The following is a 25,961-nucleotide window of genomic DNA, read 5'->3' on the forward strand; positions in this document are numbered from 1 at the left end:
GGATAATTACTGAGAGAAATTCTCAGGATAGCCGACCAGTTTCCAACAACTGCGAGGAGGTAACAGAGCAGTATATTATTTGAGCTCCAAGGCACGCATTTGGGACTTCCAGCAACCTTACCAGATCAGGGACAGACTTAGAGAATCCTGAAGTCTGCTAAAACTGGCAAAGGAAGAAAGAAAATTTCTGAAATAAGGAGGTGCTGGGAAGAGCCCCCACAGGAGGTGAGCTGTCCAGAACAGGAAGACTATAGTCCAGCAACGTTTGGCTGAGTGTACAATGATTCAAGGGACACTACGTTTAGTCTACAAGGTCTGTAGGAAACATGTTGCTGTGAGGAACTGTGGTGATCTCCACACATCCCTGAAAGCCCTACCTTGTATGTGCCCCTCCACACCATACCCTCTGCGCTCTGCCCCCTCACCCCCCCACCCCGACTCTGAGCCTTGAGCAAAGCTTGGCCATGCTTTCTGGCTGAGAGTCAGAGAGGTTAACAGTATGACCCAAGCTAGAACTATCCACAAACCACATTTTAATGTTGCCCTGGGCTTGCAGGCAGCTTCGATCCTATCAATACCCACAGGAGACCAGTAATCACTCTCCACAAACTGACCCAGAAATGTGACTGCAGTGGTGCAGTGCTGCAACATTTTGACCATTCAACCTCAAAACCTAGGCACAGTCCACACCGGTTCAGGGACTCCCAGTCCCTCTTCTGGCTCGAAACTGGACAATGGAAAGGGGAGCGACCACTCCCGTGTCCATCACCACCCCCGGGGTGGTGCTCAGAGCTCCTCCGGAGGGTCCTGGGTTCTGCCATCTTGTTTCCAAGGTTGGCAGGGAACTCTGGGAGCATCTTAGTGGCCAGTCCAGGCAGGTGACATCACAGCCCCCTCCTGATAGGTGCTTACCTGGGTAGGTGACCAATCCCCATTTCAGGGCTATTTAGAGTTTCTCTCTTGGGTGGGTCCTCAGATTTGGCTTGCAAGACTCCAGCAGGATTCCGCTGCAACCTCCACTTTGACTGTTGGCCACTGGAACTGCAACTGGACCCTCCAGGAACCAACAACGCTGCACACAACGAAGAAAACTCTTCTGTAACTTTGTTTTCACATCTCCTGCCAGGTTTGCAACATTTCCCCGGCCGTACATCTTCAGAAGACAGCAACTCTTCAGCCTGCACAAGAAGAATGAATCTCCCTTGGTGTGAAGGAGTCACTCTCCTGCAACCGCAGGCACCTACAGCAAGCGATGACCGGCTGCGTGGATCCCCCCTCATCTTGAGCTGCGTGGATCCTGCATCATGGGAGGTGGCCGGGGGAGTCCTCCTGGTCCTCTCTTCCAGCTATCCAACTTTGGTGGAGGTAAGCCTTTGCCTTCTCACGCAGGACAGTACCCCCATGTACTGCGTCTCTTGCAGCTGCCAAGGCTTGTTTGCATCTCCTCCAAGGGATCTTCAGGCGACGTGTAGCTCCGGCCCTTGGCACTCCTTCCTGCAAAGCACAGCCTCCTGCGTGGTTCCCCGGCGACATGGGATCTTCTTTTGTAGTGCTGTGTTGCCTCTTCTGCGACTCCTGTGTCCCCATCTTGTGAGACTCCTGTGAGTGCTGCCTCGTCTCCTGTGGACTCTCTGCGACGCTGATGGTCCCCTGTGACTCCTCCTCTTGGGTTGAGTCCTCCTGGGCTTTGCTGGTCCCCAGCAGCACCACTTTTCCACCAACTGCGAGTTTGCCTCTGCTAGGCTTGTTGGTGGAATTCCTGCACTGACACCAGTCTTCAAACTTCCTTCCAGCGTGGGACATCTTCTGCATCCATCAGGAACTCTTCTTGGCTCCAGGGCTAAAATGCAGACCTGCCTTTCATCACCATCGACCAACTCCTGCAACTACAGCTGGGTGGGTAGTAGCTCCTACTCCTCCTGGACTCCACTGTGACTCTTGGACTTGGTCCCCTCTCTCCACAGGTCTTCTCTCTTCAGGAATCCACCATTGGTTTTCTTGCAGTCTTGTCTGGGTGTCTTCTTTTCTTCTTTTCCTCCTTTTGGGTGGTTTGGGGAAAACAGTGATTTACTCCTGCTTTCCTGGTCGCTGGGGTGGTACTGTGTTACTTACCTCTATGGTTTTCTAGTACTTCCAGATCCCCTCTACACATTCCACTTACCTAGGTGGGGGTCCTATGTTCGCATTCCATTTGTTTAGTATATGGTTTGTGCTCCCCCTAGGGTCACTATTAGTTATTGCTATTTGCACTGTTTTCTAACCTTTTCTATGCCTATTTCTGATTGCTAGTTTACATGCTTAGTGTATTACTTCTCTCCTATTGGAACGTTGTCCTTCTAGTAGTTTGTGGTATTGTGTTCCAAAAATGAAGTACTTTTATTTTTGTACAACTGAGTGTTTTCTTTCATCTGTGCAAGAGCTGTGTGAGTACAGTGGTACTGCATGAGCTTTGCAATGCCTACACTTCAATAAGAGGGAATACCTGGAATGAGGTGTAAGTACCTTGGGTACCCACCACACACCAGGCCAGCTTCCTACACACATTAACTCAGAATCAATATTTTTAACTTCCAACACAACACTAAGGGGGTCATTCCGACCCTGGCGGTCCATGACCGCCAGGGCGGAGGGCAGCGGAAGCACCGCCAACAGGCCGGCAGTGCTTCCTGGGCTATTCTGACCGCGGTGGTAAAACGCGGTCAGAAAAGGGGAACCGGCGGTTTCCCGCCGGTTTTCCCCTGGCCTAGGGAATCCTCCATGGCGGCGCTGCTTGCAGCACCGCCACGGGGATTCCGACCCCCTTCCCGCCAGCCTGTTTCTGGCGGTTGTCACCGCCAGAACCAGGATGGCGGGAACGGGTGTTGTGGGGCCCCTGCACTGCATGGGCAGTGCACGGGCCCCCTCACAGTGCCCCATACAGATTTTCACTGTCTGCTTAGCAGACAGTGAAAATTGCGACGGGTGCCACTGCACCCGTCGCACCCCTGCAACTCCGCCGGCTCCATTCGGAGCCGGCTTCCTCGTTGCAGGGGCTTTCCCGCTGGGCCGGCGGGCGGCCTTTTGGCGGTCGCCCGCCGGCCCAGCGGGAATGTTGGAATGGCCACTGCGGTCTTTTGACCGCGGGGCGGTCATTCGGGGGTAACCGCATGGCGGGCGGCGACTGCCGCCCGCCGCGGTCAGAATGACCGCCTAAGTATACAGTTATTAATCATAGTTGGGCTATTACAAGCACTCAATAAATATGCCATTTTTTGCCTTTCAAGCAGTCTTTACCTACAGCAGGGCATTTCCTGAAATTTACAGAGCGTTATCTGGATTTTCAACAATATTATCTGTTTATGCTAGAAGAGTTGGTGAAAATGGTTTCTTTTTCTTTGAACCGGTCTTTGTTCTTCAGACACACATACAATACCCAATTCACCAGCCAACTCTTTTACCAATCGAATGGATCTTTCGACTCTGACAATGTGAATGGTCTCTTTAAGTTTAGTGGAAACAAGCATGGCTGCCAAGATGACATCACAAACTTCATAAGGGAGATTGAAAACTCTACCCCCATCTATTAAAGTGGACCATGTGCAGGTTCAGGTCCAGAACCCTGCCTTGTTGCTGCCACAGGATATCCTCCAGAACAAGCATCCTGACCAGAGTACATATGTTCATGCTCAGGTATTCTGGATACTGTACTCTCTATACCCAATCTGGAGTCACTAGCATGACTTGTGCCCCGTCGATACTACTCCTGCCCAGAGTTCTCAAGAAGATCAGTATCAGTGGTAAGGCGAACTGGAGTCCTGAGTTCTACGATTGAAAGCCACTTTACAAACTTCAAAGCACAGAAGTTCCGACTGTGTGTTCTTGGCAGTGGCAAACAGATCAAGCGAAGGTTCTGTCCATTATTAGAGGAGTACCAGTGCCCCTTCTGGATTTAGCCCGGTGGACAGCTGCCAGGCGCCACAGGGGGAGCACTATGGAGTCGAACAGGGTATCAACCATTTTTTTTCCAGGAACCCGATGACCGCAATAATGCGCTGTTATTCGACAGCTTCCATCTGACATCTCTGAGGAACCATCTGCCATATTCGCAATTCATTCAGATTAAAAGGATCCCGTCTGACATAAATAAATGCACAAAATCCCTTGCAGCATATAGATTGGATTTTCAAGCAAAGGGTTACCCAATCAGGTTACTGGATAATCTGGTTACAAAAATTGGATCTTTAAACCGCCAAATGTTATTACAGACGCAACACAAACCAAAATTTGACCGCTAAATTTTTGAATCTATATTTTATCCTGTGTCATACAGGATTAAAAGGTTGATCTGTCAACAATGGGAGATCCTACAATCAGAACCCGACTTTAAGGGTATTTTCAAAGACAGACCTGTGCTTGCCTATACAAGATTGAAAAACCTTAAAGAACTGTTGTCTTCTGGTTCTAATATGTGTTTCTCTAAATGGCAGCTGACTTGGAAATGTCAGAGGGAACACAATCAAACCATTCAGTGACAGACAAAGCCATGAAAGGACAACATTCATCTGATTGCAATTCGTCTGCCCTGGTTTACTGTATTAAGCATCCCTGAGAATTATCTTACATTGGCAAGGCAGAGAGAAATATCAAAACTCAGATATCTGAGCACAAAAGTATGATCTGCACTAATAATATAAATTCTCACCTTGCAGCGCATGGGGTTGAATTTAAACATAATATAGCTCATCTTCGATTTCAAGTCATCCAAGTATTGTCCTAACCCGGAAGTGGATACTAAAACTGCTATTAAAACGTGAAGCATTCTGGATTCGACATTTTGATACTTTGGCCCCCGAAAGGTCTTAATGACAAGCTGGAACTTGCCTGTTTTTATGTGACTCGGTTCGTGAGTTTTACATTACGTAGGTTTTTTCCCCCACACAGAACTCCACACACAACATACCACACTGATGAGATCACACACACGGAGGTAGCTGCGGGTCTACACATGTAGATATCATATTTTTGCGATGAACAATTATTTTAACTGTGAAAATCTAGGCATTACGCCTTTTGGTTGCATTAATTAGCAGGTTTTCGATGCATGACCAATGTTGAATAATGCACTAAAGGTCGTTCTGTGTGTCATCACAGATTCATCTTCCACATGGTCCCTTTTTCAAAACTGCTTGTATCACCTCTGCAGTATAATCACATTCCGTATATTGACCGTTTTTAAAAACTGCTTGTACCATTATCACCCTCGTACAAATATTGTAACATTGTATCTGCGTTTCTGTATCTGCCACAAGCTTAGCAGGGGGTTAGTACGTGGTATTACATTGTTGTATGTGGATTGTCTAGTTCAGTGGTTCCCAACCTTTTGATTTCTGTGGACCCCCACTTTAATATTAATGGAACCCAGGGACCCCCACTGAGTCATCATGGGAATCCGGGGACCCCCGTCTGAGTCATTACTGGAAGCTGGGGACCTAATTTGTCAATATTTGTTAAAATTTTTTTAATTTTCTATGCTCTCGCGGACCCCCTGAGAAGGCTTTGCGGACCCCCGGGGTCCCCGGACCACAGGTTGGGAACCACTGGTCTAGTTCAAAACCATTTTTTTCGATAATTTGTATAAGACGATAATTATATTTCTCAAACTGTTTCACATTGTATGACTATATATGTGCCTGTATGCTTGTCTAGAACTGTTTTTTAAAGGAAATTCCTATTACAATATGTTTATATTTTCTATACTGTTCTACATTGTATAGCTATATATGTGTCTTTGTGTTGGGGTCTTTTTCTGTTTGTTTCGTCGACTTGTGCGCAGGTTGTTGATCATTGTATGTTTACTATGCTGGGAGGAAGAGTTGGACACCACGGATATCGCTTGGAGTAGGGTCGAGTTGTTTTTAGCCCACATGGAGTTTTTATTTCGGACATGTAAGAGTTAGAGGGATTGATCCCATGGTAATGGATGTATTTTACGGTATTCAGAAGGTTAGTATGCAGTTTAGCCATTTTGCGGGTCTCCTTGTGGGCTGTTGTTTATTTCTCTGGTTTTCACAACAGATACCTAGGACGGTCGTAGCAATGGCCGGTTACTGTTTCTAGAGTGTGGCGAAAATTATAAGTGAGCAAATATTTATACTATATCTTGAGCAGAATATAGAGAGTTGTGGTTATGAGGAATGGGGTTCATGGTTGTTTATGTTTTGTAAGCTGAGGGTGTTTGTTGCTGGTGTACTGTCAGTAGCTATGAGGGAAGCACATCATCCTCAAGTAACGCGGTTACACAATGCAGCCATTTTGCACTGAGGCATAAGGTATGTTTTGATAATTACGGATCATGTTTTCATTGCGCTAGGTCAGTGGTTCCCAACCTTTTCACTTCTGTGGACCCCCCACTGGATCAATACTGGAACCCGGGGACCCCAACCGAATCATTATTGGATCCCGGCGACCCCCTACTGAGTCATTACTGAAAGCTGGGGACCCAATCTGTTAATAATATTTAATTTTCTATGCAGTCGCGGACCCCCTGAGGAGGCTTCACGGACCCCCAGGGGTCACCGGACCACAGTTTGGGAACCACTGCGCTAGGTCATTTGATGCTCCTATATTAAAAGGCAAGGTGAAAGTTTGTATTGCACTCGCTACAGCACAACAGGTAAGCTGCATGTACAGAGGTATGGCACTAGAGTGCTAGTTGTGTATTATGTACACTACTGGTTTGGCATTTTTTGAGGCATAGGGTTAAGTCAGGCATGTATCGGCTAAGCATTCGTAACCAGCACTTATGTGGTGATCATTTAGGATGCTGCACTGAGCATGGTTCAGCGAGGTGTTGGGATTTGGGAGTTCACTGAGGTTTCACATATACTATCAATGAGGAGTCCACAATGTAATGATATGGCCGTTGTGTCGTGGAGTGAATACACTATTTGGCATGCTGAATTACTCATGAACACTGCCTTTGTATTGAATTATTTGATTTGTTTGATGTGTGCTCATACATCTTTTGTTTGTTTTCCCCTCCTTGTCCTCCTGTTATGTTGTATCTTCTTTACATTTTGTGTAATATGCAGCTTTGCCCCTGAAGAAGTGACACAGTCCAGAAATGCATTGGGTTGCTTGTACTTTATATAATTGAGCTGATCAGTGGAAGTACAGAATCTGTACATCATAACAGATGTTTTGATGAACCACTCACGAAAATGTGGACACCGTTTAAGTGATGCAACTGATATAATCATTAAACAAACAATTGTTATAACGTGTTTACTGTGAGATACTGTTTAACTTGTATATAAATAACTGATGATTTTATGCTGTGCATAGAGGTTTCTCAACACTTGGATGGCTGGGATGTACATTATCAAAACTCTGAAAGCCGCCATATATGTCTTAATGGGTTCATTGGAAGCTTACATCTGATGTGGAACTGGTGTTGTTCCATAACAATATGATGAAATGTACCCCGAGAAAATGGCTTCCACAAATTTACCGTCATCTCCAGCTGAAGTGCTAGGTGGGGGTAAAGGTAAACACCTTGTCAGGTGTTAAAACACAGTTTGTGATTCTCTGTCTGTTAAACTGAAAAACAAGGCCTTCTTCCTTTCAATATGAAAGGAGTTATTAAATATTTTGGAGCACGTTTCTCACTTCATACGTGGCTTACCGGATTCTCTAAAAGAAATGGTGATTGATTGCAGCTCTGCAGCATGGCCCGCAGAAGCAGAAATAAATAAATAAAAGCAAAATAAATTACATTAGTAAAAACGTTGAGTAGAGCTGGTGAATGAATTAGATGAAACTGTCACGATGCAAAAAAAAAAAAAAAAAAAAAAAAAAAAAAAGTGAATGCTCTAGAATGGAAAAAGCAAAGCAACGTGGACAGCCAAGTAGGTAGAAAGTAGTTAAAATAAAAACAAGTTGCTTAACATCTCTGTGGTAAAACTTGCAGTAGGTATGACTTTTATAATAGATGGGACTTCCTGCAGTTGCAGAATGCGGAGGTGGTTCCTGTGCAGCTGCGCATCTGCGCATGTTAAGGCGTGGCAGAAGAACCAGGAAGAGGAGGGGGAAAAAACAGATGAGTGCTCAGCTTGGTAGGATGCATAGCACTCTATGCATTATAAACGTGTGAAGGCAGATAAAAACAAAAAATGTCAAGGTGCCAGCAAGGCATGGCTGCATAGCAGAAAAAGCGAAGGAAAGGACTGCGCTAGGCACATATTAGTTTAAGCAGGTAACAGAATCGATCATAAGCACTTCGTAAGTGACAGCACAAACATTTGTACCAGATTCTTCCAACACTATGAACGCTAGGGGACACTGAACGCTGGAGGGACTGGCAGACAACAAATCAGTTGGTGCTGAAGGTAGTTAGAGGCAGGCATGTCTATCACTGTAGTATTTAGAAGAAACACAAGACTTGCAGTTAGGAATATTATTGAACAGAAAGCCTCCAGCAGACACTATAATCCTGGAACCTCTCCCCCCAGGAACCACTGTTCTCCATAGCCCAAGCACGAGAAAGAACATCTGGCATCCCCAAGACAGGCACGAGGCATTCAGGGAACTTGACAAAAGGCATGGGAAACAAGGCAGGGAAAAGAATCAAGGAAACATCGGGATCCACAGGACACTGGAGAAGCGCAGGCACAGAACACTTGCTAGAGAGAGGGAAGAATTACAAAAGGTAAGCAGGAATGAGTGATGGCCCACTGACAGAGCTTCTTCTCATAATTTGCAGACAGCTGAGCTATGACAATTTCCCACACAGTCTAGACCTCCCCAGAACCTATTTTTAATTGTGGGAAAATATCTCCTCCACAGCTCCAAATCCTTCTCTATTACAGAATTTGGCCTAAAGAAAGGGGCAAATACTCATTTAGTAATTGTTTTGCTTTTGTAACATGACTAGCAAAATGAAGTTCAGAAGAGAAAGTCGAAGGCAGCGTGAAATGGCAGACTCTACGTTTTATTTAAACTTGACTTTTTCCAACATAATTTATAGTAACATTTTAACAAAAAAGTAAACACTGACAAGCCACACAACGTACGTTTCTGCAATTCTAGGTGAGGAACCACAGAAGTCCCTTAGCTTAGATACCTGTTACTAGCATGAGGTACTGCATGCTATGTAAAAGTAACCGAGAAAAAGATTTATTCTGGGATACGTAGAGCAAATCCCCCAGATAACAGGCCAGACGAAGACATTTGTCTTACCTTCTCATCCTTGCTTTCAATTTCTCTTCTATAATCCTAAGTTTGTTTCTAGTTATCTAGATATTACAGTATCCTGTACTGTAAATGCAAGTGAAGGTCAAAACCAAATGTATTTCAGAACTTGTTAAAGGCGTCTTCAAATACTGATACCACTCTGTTCTGGAATGCTCAGTAACCACTTTATCATGAATTAATACACGGCCCTTAAACAAAGTACCATACCTTTAGCTGTAAATAAACAGTTTCACTTGTGTTTGGGCTTACTTTAGGCTCTTTCTGCGGACATAGGTAGGATATCTCTTTTAATCAAACTGAGAAAAAAAAGACCACGCCCACATGAATATGGATTCTCAAACAAAATAGATAAACAGTTCAAGAGTTAATGTGAGGCTGAGGGTTATTAACAGAATTGGAAAAGCCTGCTGCCTCTCACCCTTGTCCAAAGACACAGTTATTGACCATCCTCCGTAGGCCATGTATCCTTCAATTGTCTGCTGGAGAAAAGCCTGGCACATTGCTCAATGCCAGAGACAGCCAGATCTGCTTCAGCTGATACTGTTCACAAGAGACTAATATTCAAATGGTAGTGATAGGCTCTACTTGAAGACAGAGTCCCCTTCCTGTAGATCATCTAATGCCAGAGACAGGCCCTTGCTGCTGCTTGCGGATCTTGTTGAGAAGTTCCATATACTGGACCATAGTGTCCGCTGGGCTGTAGACGGACTCATGTTTGTTGCTGAATACAGAAGGGAGGCCAGGAGCATGGCTTCCCATAAAACTTTGCATGAACTCCACCATTAGGTTCCAGCAATCATTGACAATCACACAAGGGCAGTAGTCCACCTAACAACAAGAAAAGAAAAGTAAGCAAAAGGAGTCCTATGTAGGATTAAACACATAAGGCAATGCTAAGATGGCTCAAGGAGCAGATCAAAGATTTCTCAAAAGAAATAAGCATTACTACTCCATACAACAATTCCCCAGAAAATGTGAGACATTTGTGTTTAAAATGAACCTCACTGCTGAATTGGGAGACATTTATAAAGTTGAGAGCCTAGATAAGATGCCTGGTTTCAAGCTTTTCATTTAGTATGTTGAGCTGGAGTTCAAAATGAGTATATGCAATAGTATTCAAAGTCCCTACTAGATTTGAAAGAGTAGTGATTAACTCTGTTCCTCATTCGGAGAGGAGATCATATCAAATCTAATTTTTTTGGGCAGACAAAAAGTTACAAAAACGAAAGAGAAAATCATAAAAGTTGTGGTATCTATGGGCATGTGGTTGGATGGCAAGAAGGAAATGAGAGAAAATATACTATAATTTCCCCTTCTTACAATCACCACCCTGTGCATTCATGTATTATCTTGTCTATTGCACACCCTTACTTACCATAATGCTTAGTTTGAAACTGATTTGTTAAAAAGCTTGGGAATCTTAATAACTTTAGTACAACAATGACTGAAATGCACGATCACTCCTCTGATTTAGGAGGAAATTTCCACTTTTTAGCCAGAGTTGAGATAATGATAAAAAGAAACTACCATCAGGAGAGGTCATGTATATTGAGACAACAGTGGTAGAAGGTACACATTGACATTTTATGGAAAGTAATTCATTTGAATTGTTATATGTTCATATTAACAATATATTCAAAAGTAATTAATTATATAGTTATAAGAAAATAGGTTGTTCTACGAACGGCAATAATAAATTTTGAGTTTGTGAGAAAGGTCTACACCAGAACAGGACAACAAAAAGTTATCAGCCCAAAACAGTTTGAAAATTGTGTATATCTACTTGGCGAACCACCAGGTTTTCAGTGTGGGACTTTTCTCTTCCAGAATAATGATTTGACTTGATATTATACACAATCTGAAATCTCTTCAAGAGATATATTTTTTTAAAGTACCAGTACTGAAAGCCTGGAGTTATGACTACATAGAACCATAATTTCAGTCAAAGGAATCGCCTTCTTTGATAAATTTAATTTTGCTTAAGACAAGGTTAGAGGATTGGAAACAGGAGGGGAGAGGATGTAGCGCACCAATCAGAGCAACCGCCTCGGGAGCTGGAGATCCAGGTTCGAGCCCTGGCGCTGCACAATGTCCTGACATTCTGGGCAAATCACATAATGTCCATGTGCCTAGGGACAGCGCCTTGAGACCCTCGCAGGTGATAAGCTGCGCTATACAAAGCTACATTACATTTCATTTCAAAGTCTCTACTACAGTTTGTTTTCAGAAACCACTGAATGCAAGCAGGCAGATGTGTATTTAGGATAAATACAGAATCAAAAGCAAAACATGTTTCAAAATGATCCCAAAAGCCCCCTTCCTTACTAAGTATTACATATCCCTTCCACACAATTAATTCTCTCTTACTATTTTCTCTGTACGTCTACAGATATTCTATGACACCAATGGCATATGGAGTGGTATTCTGTAGCCCTTTTATATAGTTAATATTACTACTTTAAATGTTCCTCGAATACTCCTAGTTATCCCGCAGTACTGGCAAAAACAGATTGCCTTGATGCCTGTGATTAAATCAGTGGTAGTGGCAGAAGTATTTCCTGTTGCAACACCACACATATACTGTGGGCCATATGGCTTTGCCACCCCAATCTGTGCACAAATATTCCATCCGCCCATTTGAATATGCAGTAGTACCCACCGAGATATTCCCTGGGTCTCTGTAGTTAGGTAATGGTCACTCTACAGATAATCCTTGACACCCATTAGTTAGCTAGCACCATTGTCACGGATATTCTGCCTTTGTTTCTTAGCTGTAGTACTACAGATATTTCGTGAGACTCCACTACCATACAGCAGACTCTCCACAGATACCTCTTTGGTTAGTTTGCTAGCAGTAACCCTAAATATATTTCTTAAGGCTAGTTAGCAATACCTCCACAGATATTCCTCGGGCGCTGGGTCCCATGGCAACAGTTCCAATCTTTATCAGGAAGTCACAGTACTGATAGCGGGTACCTCGGCTCTCAATTTTGTTGGCCTTAGAATTTTGGAAGAATCCCTTCAGTTTCACCATCAGAACATCAAAATTGGCATCTGCAATCAAGCAGGGACCGTTTTCAAAGAGGGCATAGCAGCTGAGGGGTGCCTCGGAGCTATGCATAACGTACATCAGTTTACCTTGCTGCCCTGAAATAATCAAGATAATTTGTTAGACTGATAACATTTTGCATTGCTTACTCAGTCACAATCACCCAGAGACTTTACTATTAAGCCAGGACACGGCCATGACCTGTAAGTTGACACATTTTTTGCAATCATCTCACCCTGGCCAAACACAGGCTCCGAGCAAATTTACTAATTTGAGACAGCAAAAACACAAACAAACTGCACGAGGATGGTGCATTCTGGGCACTGATCAGTCCTGAGAGACTTACAGGATTATTAATTTGTTAGTGAGCTCCGAAAATCCTTTCCCATGAAGGCAAGCACACAAGAATCCACACTGTAGAGACATATTTTAAGACTTTATTAAATTCAGTGTCTTAATCTAGGGCAGTGAATGTGTATAGATGCAACTATCAATAATAAACACTATAGTGGCAATGAAAGCAATTAATAACAAATTATTAAAAAGAACTGCAACACTAACGGTGTTTCAGGAGTTCATTGCACTGAATGGTGATACCAGTTTCGTTTTTTTTTTTTTTTTTTTAATCAACCCTTCCCTTCTAGCCGCTACGTGAACTGTCTTAGCACCAAAAGTGTCTGAGTTTCTTGAGGTGGACTCTAGCCTGCATATCTTAGCTGAACATCACATCACGCCTGTTCTGTTCTTCGAGGAGGTCGCTCTCCATCTCCCCTCATCGTGGTGTTCTTAGTGAACTAATAAAGCAAGACAAGTTCTAGCAAACTGATGGCTTTCACTGGGGATGTTTGCAGCTCAGCCCACGGGGAACTAACTCACCCAGGGATTTGTAGATGCATCTTTGCCCAATCCTTATTTACACCAGGCTTAAATACACTCTTCTGAATATTTTGAAAAAGGCAGACTTCATGTTAAGTGTTGTAAAATGCGAGAATTAGCATATTACTGTTGCTGTACCTTCACTAAATTCTATCACACACTATAAATCATATCAATACATACAAATGATTGATGCACTATTATACTATGCAACTAAAGAAAATATTATACATGAGCAATCAATACTAAATGCAGAAGTGTTTATAAATAAACATTAACACTCAAATAAATATATGAAATGCAATGAGGGTACACAACCATAAAAATACCAAGATTATGTCAAAGTGAGAAGCTATAATTATGTTACGCTGGCTGCCCTTTCACTGAGGGTGGTGGGCCTGATTCCCTATAGTGGTGGTCTTACATTCAAAATGACCAAGTTGCTGCTGTTCTACATTTTTCTTGAAGTCTATGGGCATCGATTAGGGTCCTGCTTCATTCATTCATTTCCTCATGGTGGCGGGCTTCGAATGAAATAGACCAAGATGAATTTGTCAATTTTCTCATTTTGTTAGGAGCCTTAAATTGGGATGGCAAGCCTACTGTGCTCCTTCATGGCTCTTGGGTAGGAATGACCAGGCTGTTGCACTCCCTGGATCGCTGTAGCAAGGGCAAATGAGTGTGGGCGCTTTGTTTGTAGAACGTAACAATCTCTTAAATACTGCATGAAGTCTTCCGTTGTGCAGTAATAAATGCTGTTTTTCTGGTAATTAGAAAAGAGATTTATTACGAACAACAACATTTCCTGCTTTGCATTCGATTTGGCCTTCTCATTTTATAAAAACCTGCTCTGCTTGAAATCCTTTCAAAGAACTGTAGATGGTAACGGCTGAGAGGGGGTGCGTTGTGATGGACACTTGGACTGAGGTTTTATTTTTGGACTACTCTGGATAGCTCATAATTTTAATACAAAACAGAGAGAATAGTAAATCTTTCATACATGTGTGTATTTCTGCAAGGCATCACCAAGACAGATACAGATGCCTCGAATTCAATCTAAGTACTTTACAGAAAGACCAATGCTGCTCATTACCTTGGTTCCCCATAGGGGATGCTGCTGTGTGGTATGTTTCACAATCCACGTAGAAGGTGCCCTGTTTCTCAGCTCCAAGTAGTTCCAACTTTCTGGTAAGGATCTCCACGGTCTGTTGGACACTCTTCCCTTCAGCCACTGGCATCTGACAAACACTAGAACAATAAAAAAATACTTTTTCTAAAAACTGCCTACACAGAGGTTCTTATGCATAAAGGCCTCATTACAGAGACTGTGTACTTTGAAGACAACATAAACATGTCACTTATACCTCTTGCTCAATTAGGGCCAGATGTAGCAATTTCCGATTTTGCGAATCGGAAATTGCGAGTCGGTGCGACTCGCAATTTCCGAATTGCAAAATCAGATGCAGTACGGTGTCTCAGACACCGACTGCGAGTCGCTATGGGGTCGCAAAGACCCACCTCATTAATATTAATGAGGTGGGTCGCATTTCGTGACCCCGTGGCGAGTCCCTGCACTCACAGGGATGGTGGACTGCTGTAGTCAGCAGACCTCCATGTCTGTGACTGCTTTTTAAATAAAGCATTTTTTTTTTTTGGCAGCCCGTTTTCCTTAAAGGAAAACGAGTTGCAAAATAAAATAAAAAATAACAAAACCTTTTGGTTTCGGTTTTTCAGAGTAGGCAGTGGTCCATTGAACCACTGCCTGCTCTGAAAAACCCTTATTGGCAACATTCTTTAAGGGGAAGGGGTCCCATGGGGACCCCTTCCCTTTTGCGAATGGGTTACCACCAGTCTAACACTGGTGGTAACTGCGAATTGCTTTTCGACCGCATTCGCGGTCACAAAGCAATTTAGCATAGCGATGCGAGTCGCAAATAGGAAGGGAACACCCCTTCCTATTTGCGAATCGCATTCACAATTTGCGAGTCGGTACTGACTCGCAAATTGTGAATGTGCATCGCAAAAGGCATTTTGCATGGCGAAAACTGCGATTTTTGCAGTTTGCACCATGCAAAATGCTTTCTACATCTGGCCATTAGTAACACAAAAGACCCCACTTTCAAACGGTTTTCAGTGTTAATAAAAGTTTGGAAGTATGGGACTGATTATCAAAAGGACTTGTACTGTATAAACCATCCGCTACTAAAAGGTGGCCCAAGATAACAGATTTCTATGACACACTCAAAAGGCTCTAGGGTAAGAATAATGAAACACAGCCATTTGTAGAAAATCATTGAAACAAGCGGCCCTGTATCTCTTCTATGCGCTCATTTGAAGGACTACTTTTCAGTAATGACCTAGAGGCTTATCTCTGTGACTTCCAATTTGGGCATCACTTATGGACTGCTTTTTAACTCTGTTATAGAATGCCTTTTGTCAATGCCTGGAGGGGTAGCAAAGGATCGGATGGTGATCATCTAATAATTCAGCCAGGGAGGTCTCCTGGTCATTGGCTGGGCCTTGTGGCCACTGGAGAAAGCACGGCAGTTGTGGGTGCTTTACCGTTTTCAGGTCTTAACCCTTCCCACATGCTACACTTTATATTTGACATCTTCCTCTGCCTTGCAATAGCTCGTAGGGCCTATCCCAGATGCACTTGGCCACAAGTATAAGAATTAAATATGGCAGCCACTGAAGAGACAGAAGTAATCAAACTGGACTGAGAGTGAGGGAGACCTGGTCATGTGAAGCTTTTACCTGGGCTACCAGAGTAGTCAGGGTTATTGTCATTTACCACTGGTATTCTGGAGCCATAATATTGGTACATCAAACAAAATCTCTTTCAGGACACGCGGTCTCTGGGCGGCACACCTCTAAAATAATATAAATGTTTGCAGGGACTGTTCTCAGTAGTCAAGGTGGAAGTGAAAAGGTGTCCAGTAGAGAAATAGTTACTAAAATCCAGTGGCCCGTGTGCCCTGGGTTGGAAACAGCGACTGGCAAGGGTGCCAGTATAGTTTTTTTTAACAGATGTTCAAGGGGCATGTAAGTCAGCTACCACCAGCTGCAGTCATGATTTTCACTGGCAGGACAGGCTTGGTTATCAGATGTTTCAGTGGTCCGTAAGGGGTTTTAATCAGGGACTTCAAACACAATATCTTCAGAACTGCTAAACTTAGATCGATGATTCTTTTGGTTCTGGAATAATGATGGCCTCCTCCAGGCAACCAAATAGGGTCACAGACCAGGTATCAAAGACCAGACTTCTTAGGTCCTCGGGATCAACAGAGGTAAGTAGAGGTATCCCACTGGAAAGAGTAGGGGTCATGGATTAGACAAGCTCAGTATTGTTAACTGCAGCAATGTGGCACTGCAAGATTCCCAACCTTAGGCTCAATCTGGAAGGAGCACGGCAATGACATAGCTGTTTCAGTCCTGGTTCTTCCCCATTCTTCTATCCTTTGTTGGTGTACAGGACCACCCTAGTTAAATCAGATCACACATGTCCTCACCTGGTGGCGTGGATTCTTGGGTACTTCTAATTTTGTGGTAACATGTTCTCAGTGTGATGCCTTCCTGTCAAGGGCACGCTGCTGTGATGCTATTTCAGAGAGAAGCTTACAATGGCTTAGGCAGATGGAGAATGGGTCCAGACAGAGAGGCCATTTTGCATTGAGTTGACTGTTAAGAACAGCAAAGGGGAGTGTTTTGCTATGGCAGAGGACCTCTGCTACATCAAAAAGAAGACCTGGTTACCTCCCCTAAGTCGCCAGTCATTCCTAGTTTTGGGAAATAGGATAAGTGATATGTGCATGGTGGCTTGCACATCCAAAAGGTAACATTAGCACTGCACAATGGAGATCACCATCTTGTAAATAGCAAACTGATTGAGTCCAATGAACTCCTCCAATCAACATTCCATGCCCAGAGAAAACACACATACACACCCAACACTGCATTCTTCATGCAAGTCAAAGACAGAATGAAGGTAAACAATATAATTTATAGAAGATTGAAAAAAACAACACCTAGACCTGGTAGGAAGCCTACCCACAGAGATCCAGGTAACAAAGCCTGGATTCCAAGTTATGGATCAAATAGACGCCACTGTCAGTCCCCACATAGAATAGCAGACAGGACTGTAGTGCCCTTACGGAAAGGTGTACATTGTGGGTATTCCTGGACAACGCAGCCCACCTCTTAATTATCCGTGCTCTTGAAACAGTAGAGCCTGTGAGGGCTTGCCCGATTTTCACTGAGGGAAACTCTCACAGACCGGCTTAGAAATGTACAAGAGAAGAGCGGTATAGCTTCACGAAACTTTGTTCGCCATGTAAAGTTAAAAAACAGAACTCAGAAAATATCAGCGAGGATGGAGAGTGAGAGAGACAGGTGAACAACATCTGCTGGGTATAATTCATAATATAGGTATAAATATTTAAATGTTGGCTATCGAGAATAAGGCTGTAAAGACACCTGCTCCTTCTTTGTGAAATGGCTGAGGCTACAGTTCCACCCAACCATCAAGGTTCTCCTGTTTGAAGGCTACTTTAGATTTTTTCAAATCAATGAATGACATCTGTTGAATCAGATGAACAAGAAATAAAACACGAAATGAAGCAATCTTGTAACAATTGAAAGCATGAGTGATGGACCTGTGAGTAAAAGCCTTCCTACTCTTGATGAAATACGATATTAAAAGACTGTAGTTATTGACCATGCAACAAAGAACTATGACTGATAAACCCGAGAGTGAAGGCAAAATTAAAATATTGTGAAAATAAGAGTCAGAACAACCACCCTAGATTTAACAGAGCTCCAGACAGCTCAAAGGGGATACAGCATCCAAATCAGTTCCTCATCACCTTGCTGAAAGACATGATCCTCAAATCAAATGACTGACAGACATATCCAGGTGGTCCATTGATTCCACTTTTTTACAATAGAAAAAGTAAATTTTAATGTTAGCAAGTATGAATTCCTACTACGTATGTTAGTATATGTTGGACCTGGCCTTTTTGACAGGGTCATTCCCAAACTTTTTGCCTCCTTCCTCCTATTTTTTCTGACCTGGTGTTGTTGGCTTTTGAACTCTGGGCACTTTACCACTGCTAACCAGTGCTAAAGTGCATATGCTCTCTGTGTAAATTGTACTGTTGATTGGTTTATCCATGACTGGCTATTTGATTTACTTGTAAGACCCTAGTAGAGTGCACTATATGTGCCTAGGGCCTGTAGATTAAAGGCTACTAGTGGGCCTGCAGCACTGGTTGTGCCACCCACTTAAGTAGCCCCTTAACCTTGTCTCAGGCCTGCCATTGCAAGGCCTGTGTGTGCAGTTTCACTGCCACTTCGACTTGGCATTTAAAAGTACTTGCCAAGCCTAAAACTCCCCTTTTTCTACATATAAGTCACCCCTAATGTGTGCCCTAGGTAACCCCTAGAGCAGGGTGCTGTGTAGGTAAAAGGCAGGACATGTACCTGTGTAGTTTATATGTCCTGGTAGTGTAAAACTCCTAAATTCGTTTTTACACTATTGTGAGGCCTACTCCCTTCATAGGCTAACATTGGGGCTACCCTCATACATTGTCGAAGTGGTAGCTGCTGATCTGAAAGGAGTAGGAAGTATGGCCAGAAGAGTAATACAAAATCATGCTGACTGGTGAAGTTGGATTTAATATTACTATTTTAGAAATGCCACTTTTAGAAAGTGAGCATTTCTCTGCACTTAAATCTTTCTGTGCCTTACAATCCACGTCTGGCTAGGTTAAGTTGACAGCTCCTTGTGCATTCACTCAGACACACCCCAAACACAGGGTACTCAGCCTTACTTGCATACATCTGCATTTTGAATGGGTCTTCCTGGGCTGGGAGGGTGGAGGGCCTGACATCACACAAAGGACTGCCACAACCCCTACTGGGACCCTGGCAGACAGGATTGAACTGAAAGGGGACCTGGTGCACTTCTGAGCCACTCTTTGAAGTCACCCCCACTTCAAAGGCACAATTTAGTATAAAACAAGGCCTCTGCCCTACCACATCAGACACTTGCTGGAGAAGAAACCTGAACCGGAACCTGCATCCTGCCAAGAAGAACTGCCTAGCTGCTCAAAGGACTCACCTGACTGCTTTCTACAAGGGACTGCTGCCTTGCTGTTGGCCTGCTGCCTTGCTGAACTCTTGTCTGGCTGTACAAGTGCTCTCCAAGGGCTTGGATAGAGCTTGCCTCCTGTTCCCTGAAGTCTCAGGACTAAAAAGACTTCTCTTTTTCAATTGGACTCCTTGTGCGGTGAAAAATTCGATGCACAGCTTGCTCCACGGTGAAAAATTCACCGCACGCCGATCCCAAAAGACGCCGCTCGACGCGACACCTGTGGTGCAACCGGAACTTCGATGCACGGCCTCGCATGGACAACGCCGCCCGACTTCAAGAGAGGAAATCGATGCCTGCCGTGAGAAAGAATATTGCACGCACAGCCCCCCGGAACGAAGCGCAGACGGATAACAAGCCGAGGAATCCACGCACAGACCCTGGGACATCTGGTAATCCCGCGATCCACAGAAGGAGACGGTCCGCATGCCGGAAAACAACGCACGTCTTCCCCGAAGTCCGTGTGTGAAGGGGCGAGACCGACGCACACACCATTTTTCCTCCCGTAGAACGACGCACGTCTCCCCGCGTGAAAAATAACAACGCAAGTCCGTGTGTGAAGGGGTGTAACCGACGCACACACCATTTTTCCACGCATCTCCTCTTCTGCGGCCCTCTGCAAAGTTTTTCCACTCCAAACCAGGTACTTTGTGCTTGAAAGAGACTTTATTTACTTTTTAAAGACTTAAGACACTTCATATCACTTTTCAGTGATATCTTTACAAATTCATGTTGCATCTTTGATCGTTTTGACCTGCAAATATCCAGATAAATATTATATATTTTTCTAAACACTGTGTGGTGTATTTTTGTGGTGCTATATTGTGTTATTGTATGATTTATTGCACAAATGCTTTACACATTGCCTTTTAAGTTTAGCCTGACTGCTCGTGCCAAGCTACAAGAGGGTGGGCACAGGATAATTTGGATTGTGTGTGATTTACCCTGACTAGAGTGAGGGTTCTTGCTTGGACAGAGGGTAACCTGATGCCAACCAAAAACCCCATTTCTAACAGCATATTTTTGCATTAGCAAGGAAATTAGTTTAATACAAAGCCAATGGGTTCTCTTACTTTGTCAGGTCTGATATCTCCAGAGAGAGACAGAGGGGACAGGCGAAAGGTAGAAGATAGGGGAGTGTATGGATTCCTTTACCACACTACATGGCACTGCCAATATCGAATTTGTATGCAAACTCAAAGTTATGTTAAGAAACCAGATGGACCTGTTCTTATTAGTTGAAGTTGTAACACAATATTCTTCACTGAAAATGAAAAGTGAATGTTACATGTGAATGGCTTTTTTTTTTTGTAGTCGCTGATAGGTCTGGAGTCAAGCTGCAGGAATCTTATATGTACCTAAAGACTGGAAGAATAACTCCAGAAGTGTGGTGTTGCATGGGGGTATCCAGGGAAGGACACAGACTAGTTGGAGGGAAGCCAAGCTGAATGACTTCTATGTATGCCTAAAGATGTCGATGATCCCTCAGGGTGTGAGGATGAGGGAGACTATGTGTACATATGTTCCATTGTAGTAGGTGATAAGAGCAGGACATAAACCGCTCTATTGAGCAGATAGGATCCTAAAGGGATGTAACGGCATAAATAGAAGTTTGGGCACTGATAAAATGATGTTGCAGAGGGTGAAACTGCAGGAAAAAGCTCTATACAAACTACCATTCACAAACATTAAACTTCAATGTAACTTTTTTAGTGAGAACCTCCTTTCATAAACTGCAAATAAAACTAGCCAATTGAATGTCAACAGGTACTAGTCTGAAAAGCAGGTAGGATTCAGAATGAGTGACACACATTTCTTAAAGAGAGATCAATATTATTACGAGCAAAACGAGAGTAAAAGTTAAACCCAACATATTTCAGATAAGTTATTAACAATTAATAACGTCACTAATTAAGGGTATGTGATCCTTATCTATGGTATATATAGTCTGGTATACAGAATATTTAACAGGATAAATGGGGTAGCTGGGTAATTGCTGAAGGATGAACAGCAAATTAAGTTATCACATTAGCATTACAACTTAGTCCAGACATAGACACTAATTTCTCCTTTGGGTAATTGCTTTTCATTCTCGCACAAAGCCTTGTTATTTCTTTCGACAATGTTTCTAAGCTGTTTTATGATTATGCCAATATCTATTTAGAGACTGAGCCCTTAAGGTCAGATGATCGAAAATGTAAAATCAGGGCACAGCAATCACTTGTTATTGTTTGAGAAGCTGTTTTCAGTGGACAGACATTTTAGGTTCACTGGAAAAGGACATTTGGAACTTAGAGAGGAATCTAGACTTCGGACACTGGAAATAGAAAATCTAGAATTTAATTGAGAAAGCAAGATTTGTCATTCTTACAAAGTAGTGTTAAAGATATTCAAGAAGCCCCAGAAATCAAACATTTTAAAACAGATTGATAATGCGGTATTTATTTTTCTTTTGCAATCTCAAAGAAGAATTAGGGAGTGGCGTTTTTTTGGAAATCATATAAAGGCTGGCACATGGTCCGTCAAATAGCATGGATTACTATTCTATGTTTAAGGAAACCTTTGACAAAAAAGAAAAATACTCAATTGATAAAAGAAAAAAAAAAAAAGAAAAAACTATGCATTTTTGATGTCCACTCTCTCTAAGGCGTTTAACTAGATCAGCTACAGATTTCTGAGTTTGGGGATATCAAGGTAAAGTATTGCAGTCAATAAAAAGGAGCGAAGGACCTGGGCCAGACATTTGTTTATTAGTATACAGGGATTTGGGTGATCTCCTGCCTCACGTTTTTGTGCATCTTTAAATACATTAAACATCATACCATCCTAGCTCATTACTGAGTGACCATTTTAAACTTTAAGATGAGACCTAGGCAAACAGACTTTGTCGTGTGACACCAGGTAATATACATGTAGGTCAAGAGGATTTGTCCTTGGGAGATTTATCAATACTCAAGCACAGAGCTCCAGATGTGACTAGTCTGCCACCATGCACAGCAACTCAACTATTTTAACCAGGATGAATGACAGAGATACCAGTGACTAAAGTGATGAACAGCCACTGCATGGGAAAGAAGGGCAGAGTTAAATCATTCCAAAGGGCTCTAAATCGAGTGATGCATGATATTTTAAAGAAGCATCTCATAACATTTTTCAACTCAAATTTTTGAGATTATATTGCCTCCTCAGGGCGATATCAAAAAGTGAAAGTTATCACAGAAGCAAACTATGGACAGACTTACTACAAACTGTGTACGCTGAAGAGATGAAGGAATCGACATTGCTAGTCGAACTATCCAGCCAGTCTGAAAAAAGGTCTAAACATGGTCCATGTCCCAGCCAAGTTAAAGGAGCAGTGGTGAGGGTGGTGTGTTCACTCTCGGGCCGAAAAAACAGATGGGGACATCGACTGGAGCACGGTGCAAAGCAGCTGGTGTGAAGCAGCCAGGCAGTCATGCTCCAGTCACGCTACAGACTGCTGGCAGAGCAGTGAAGTCGGGCGGTTCACTTGTGAGTGCTTTGGGGCGTGTTGGTGAAGGGCCCAATGTGGTCCAGCGAAGGTACGGAACAGGACAGGGGGGTGCTCCAGCTGCTGTTTTCCCATCCCAGAGTTCCCGAGTTACTGCGCCCCCTATCCCCACCAGCCTAAGGAGGTTGGCCAGGATAGGGACAGGATTGTTGCCATCTGCGTGAGGTTTGAGCACCTCAAACCCTTTCGCCCTACCTTAACAGAACCATGTGATACCAGTGAACGCTATTACACTCCAGCCCCTGGGACTTAAGGCACACCTTTGTTTTGCTCAAAATTGCTCAGTTGTTATGAGGACGCCTCTTGGGGGAGTAGCTTGTCTTGGTATGTCCCAATCTGCACTAACTAACATGGGGGAACATTACGGCCACCCCAGCAAGTACAGGGGCGACCATAGATGGGTTCTTGAAACAGGCTGTTGGGGTTATTTCTAAGGAAATAGAGTTGGCAGAAGGCCACCTATCACCTTCTTCTCCCTCGAATATCCACCACAGCCTTTAATCATCCCCACTAGCCACACCTACTCTCAATCCGGCAGACAATGTTATGACCCCTGTGGTTTCACATTCACCGACTGCGCCAAAAGCTGCAACTCAACTGCAGCCTTCACCTGCCATTTTCCAAAGGGAACTATCTGCTATTACTAGAAGCAAGACAGTGAAAAGAAAATGCCTGGCAATCAGTACGAAGCCCAAAAGACCACGCACCACTATCTTGACACAGACCCTGGGACCCGAATTGTCAGTGTCCGATATGGATTCAATGTGTTACAACTATCTGTTGGGTGACCTAAAAATCTTTCTGATAGCTTATTAACAAGTAAACTTGATACTATTTCCGTTCAACTTGGGAAATTGAAGCAAAACTTTCTACACTGACCTCACTTCAACAAACTGGGGCTCTTTGTGCCTGTGTCCATCAACCATTAGGCCAATGTACCCTCAGTCCCCCTATTTCTCATGTGAAGGTGTCGGGCATGTGGCAGAGAGCAGCCAGGAGGCTGACCCTGGCAGTACCTTGAAGCAACTAGGTTCAAACCTGGAGAAACTATCCACCTTGACTGCCCCAAATAGCACCTTAAGGCCCATAACAGGGAAGCGGAGCAAGAAACAAAGGCTAGTTACCTGGGGCGCGGCCCAAAAGGCCGAACAGCGACTCTTCAAAACTGGATTCTATTTCCTGTTCTTATCCACAACTCCCCCCCGGAAGGCCCTCCTTATACCCTGGTCTTGAAAAATGTACCGACCATTTCTGGATCAAGTTACAAGGATTTTTACACCTTACGAAACAAATTAACTTTTTGGATCCAAAATAAGACTGGGCGGTGTCATGACCTATTTGCCGAGATTTTGATGGTCAGAAGAACCCCTTGGTTGGGTCCTGGTCCCAAGGAAATGAAGGGGAATCGTGTGATAATAAACTTTAGATCTCCAAGGATGGTAAAGGCGCTTTTGCTCTTTTTCAAAAATTGATTTCAGCCACTGGGTTGCATCCAGGTTGAAGCACTGGATTATTTGTATAGACCATCTACTCTCCCACCAGGCCATAAGGCAACACCTTTGAATCTCTAGCCAACTTAGAAGACATTGATTGACACCATCTTAAAATGTCTGTCGCGTCTAAGGCAACAAATTCCCCAGGCGTGCCTCTAGACTCATCTATTATTTCCTTCAATAGGGATCTTCGTGGGTTTCAATCCTCCATACATGACCCTGATCATTATTCTACCTTTGAGTCCTGTGCTCTCGATTACTCTCAGCCTGATGTGGGCCCTTGGGTCACCTGCTCCCGAAAGTACTCAGAAGATTTACTTAGCTTTGTTTCTTGGAACATTGCTGGGGCACGCACTAAAAGTTCAAACCCGGACTGGTTAAGATTTGAAAGCCAATATGACATTTTATGTTGTCAAGAAACTTGGTCTGCATCTGATTTTCATATAGATGGGTTTTATGTCTCTTTTGAACCTGCAATTCAATGTCAGGAGGTGAGGATCAGGCAATTCTTTCTTCCTTTATTTTCATCCAGCAGGCGTGAGGTTGAATAACATTCAACAATAAAACTACATTCCCATTAAAACGTGGGAAAGAACATCCAATCAGAAACTGTCGTTTTCCTTCATATTCCCTGGAGACGTCCTATCTCCCTCTTTCTTCACTGCTCCAGCAGCCAGATATGTGCCTTGTTTTTCCATCAGCGTGTTTGTCAAAGGCACATGTGTTATGGTCAATTTCACTATTTGCTAGTTTTAACCTTTCTCTCAACAGTGTTGTCAATTTTCCACTGGCACAGCTGCGGGAACGTTTTTTGCTCCTTCGGAGCCGTGCCAGCTTATGCTGAGGCTCTGTGCGGTCTTCCGACCGCTAGAGGACCAGTGCTCTGTTGCATACGCGCTTCCGACTTCCCATGCGGCCAGCACGTCATGTCGCCATTGTGTTCGGGGAGGTGAAACGCGCCCGGTAGTGACTGCCACCTCAGGGGTTGATTTGTTGCCTAAAGAAAAGCTACCAGAGCCACCACCTGGAGACTTATACCCGCTTTTCGGGTAAGACCAGCTTCGCATTAGGCCCCATTGTCAGGGCGCGTCCCAAGTAAACGTTCAGGCTCCCAGTATATCAATGGGAATGCTGCCCGCCTACCGCGAGGCACTAACACAATCTAGTGGTTTCCCTGCCACACACCTTTCCAAGGAAAGACTTAAATACTGTTTTTTTCCCCATAGTCATTCCTCTTTACCCCACCGCATATTTGGGGTCTTCAGCCTAACAGACCTCCTCATACTGACGTTGTCTACAAGCCCCCACCCCCCCGCCCTCCAGAGTGGTATACATATACTTCCCCATGGAAGATTTGGGAGAATACATGGAGGAGGAACATGTCACTTACCCCCCACGCCCACTGACGACAATTTCTTTCATAATGGACAGATCCATTATTAATGCTGTCACAAGTCGTGGCGCTCGAGGAGAAGAAAATACTCCAGTTGCAGGACCCAGTGCCAAAAACCCCTTGACTCGAGGGAAGACCTTTCTGGGTCAGCAACCCACTTACCTCCGGGGCAGCCTTCATCGTCCACTCTGGAAAACAAGCGCAAAACAAGCGCAAGCACGCAGAGAGTCAAGGAGTTG

At 43.8% G+C, this 25,961-nt stretch overlaps 1 protein-coding gene across 1 annotated transcript in view; it reads right to left on the bottom strand.

Moving 5' to 3' along the window:
• Positions 1 to 8,947: 8,947 nt before the first annotated feature.
• MED20 (mediator complex subunit 20) overlaps positions 8,948 to 25,961 on the bottom strand; it is a 45,474-nt gene continuing 28,460 nt past the window's right edge. Inside the window, exons 2-4 of the mRNA XM_069238417.1 lie at positions 14,250 to 14,404; positions 12,125 to 12,378; positions 8,948 to 10,059 (exon numbers count right to left, since the gene is read on the bottom strand). Of these exons, the coding sequence (XP_069094518.1) occupies positions 9,844 to 10,059; positions 12,125 to 12,378; positions 14,250 to 14,404 (625 nt within the window). The 3' untranslated portion in view covers positions 8,948 to 9,843. The remainder of the gene's footprint in view (positions 10,060 to 12,124; positions 12,379 to 14,249; positions 14,405 to 25,961) is intronic.

Source organism: Pleurodeles waltl, chromosome 6, assembly GCF_031143425.1.
Source record: "Pleurodeles waltl isolate 20211129_DDA chromosome 6, aPleWal1.hap1.20221129, whole genome shotgun sequence".
Taxonomy (NCBI): domain Eukaryota; kingdom Metazoa; phylum Chordata; class Amphibia; order Caudata; family Salamandridae; genus Pleurodeles; species Pleurodeles waltl.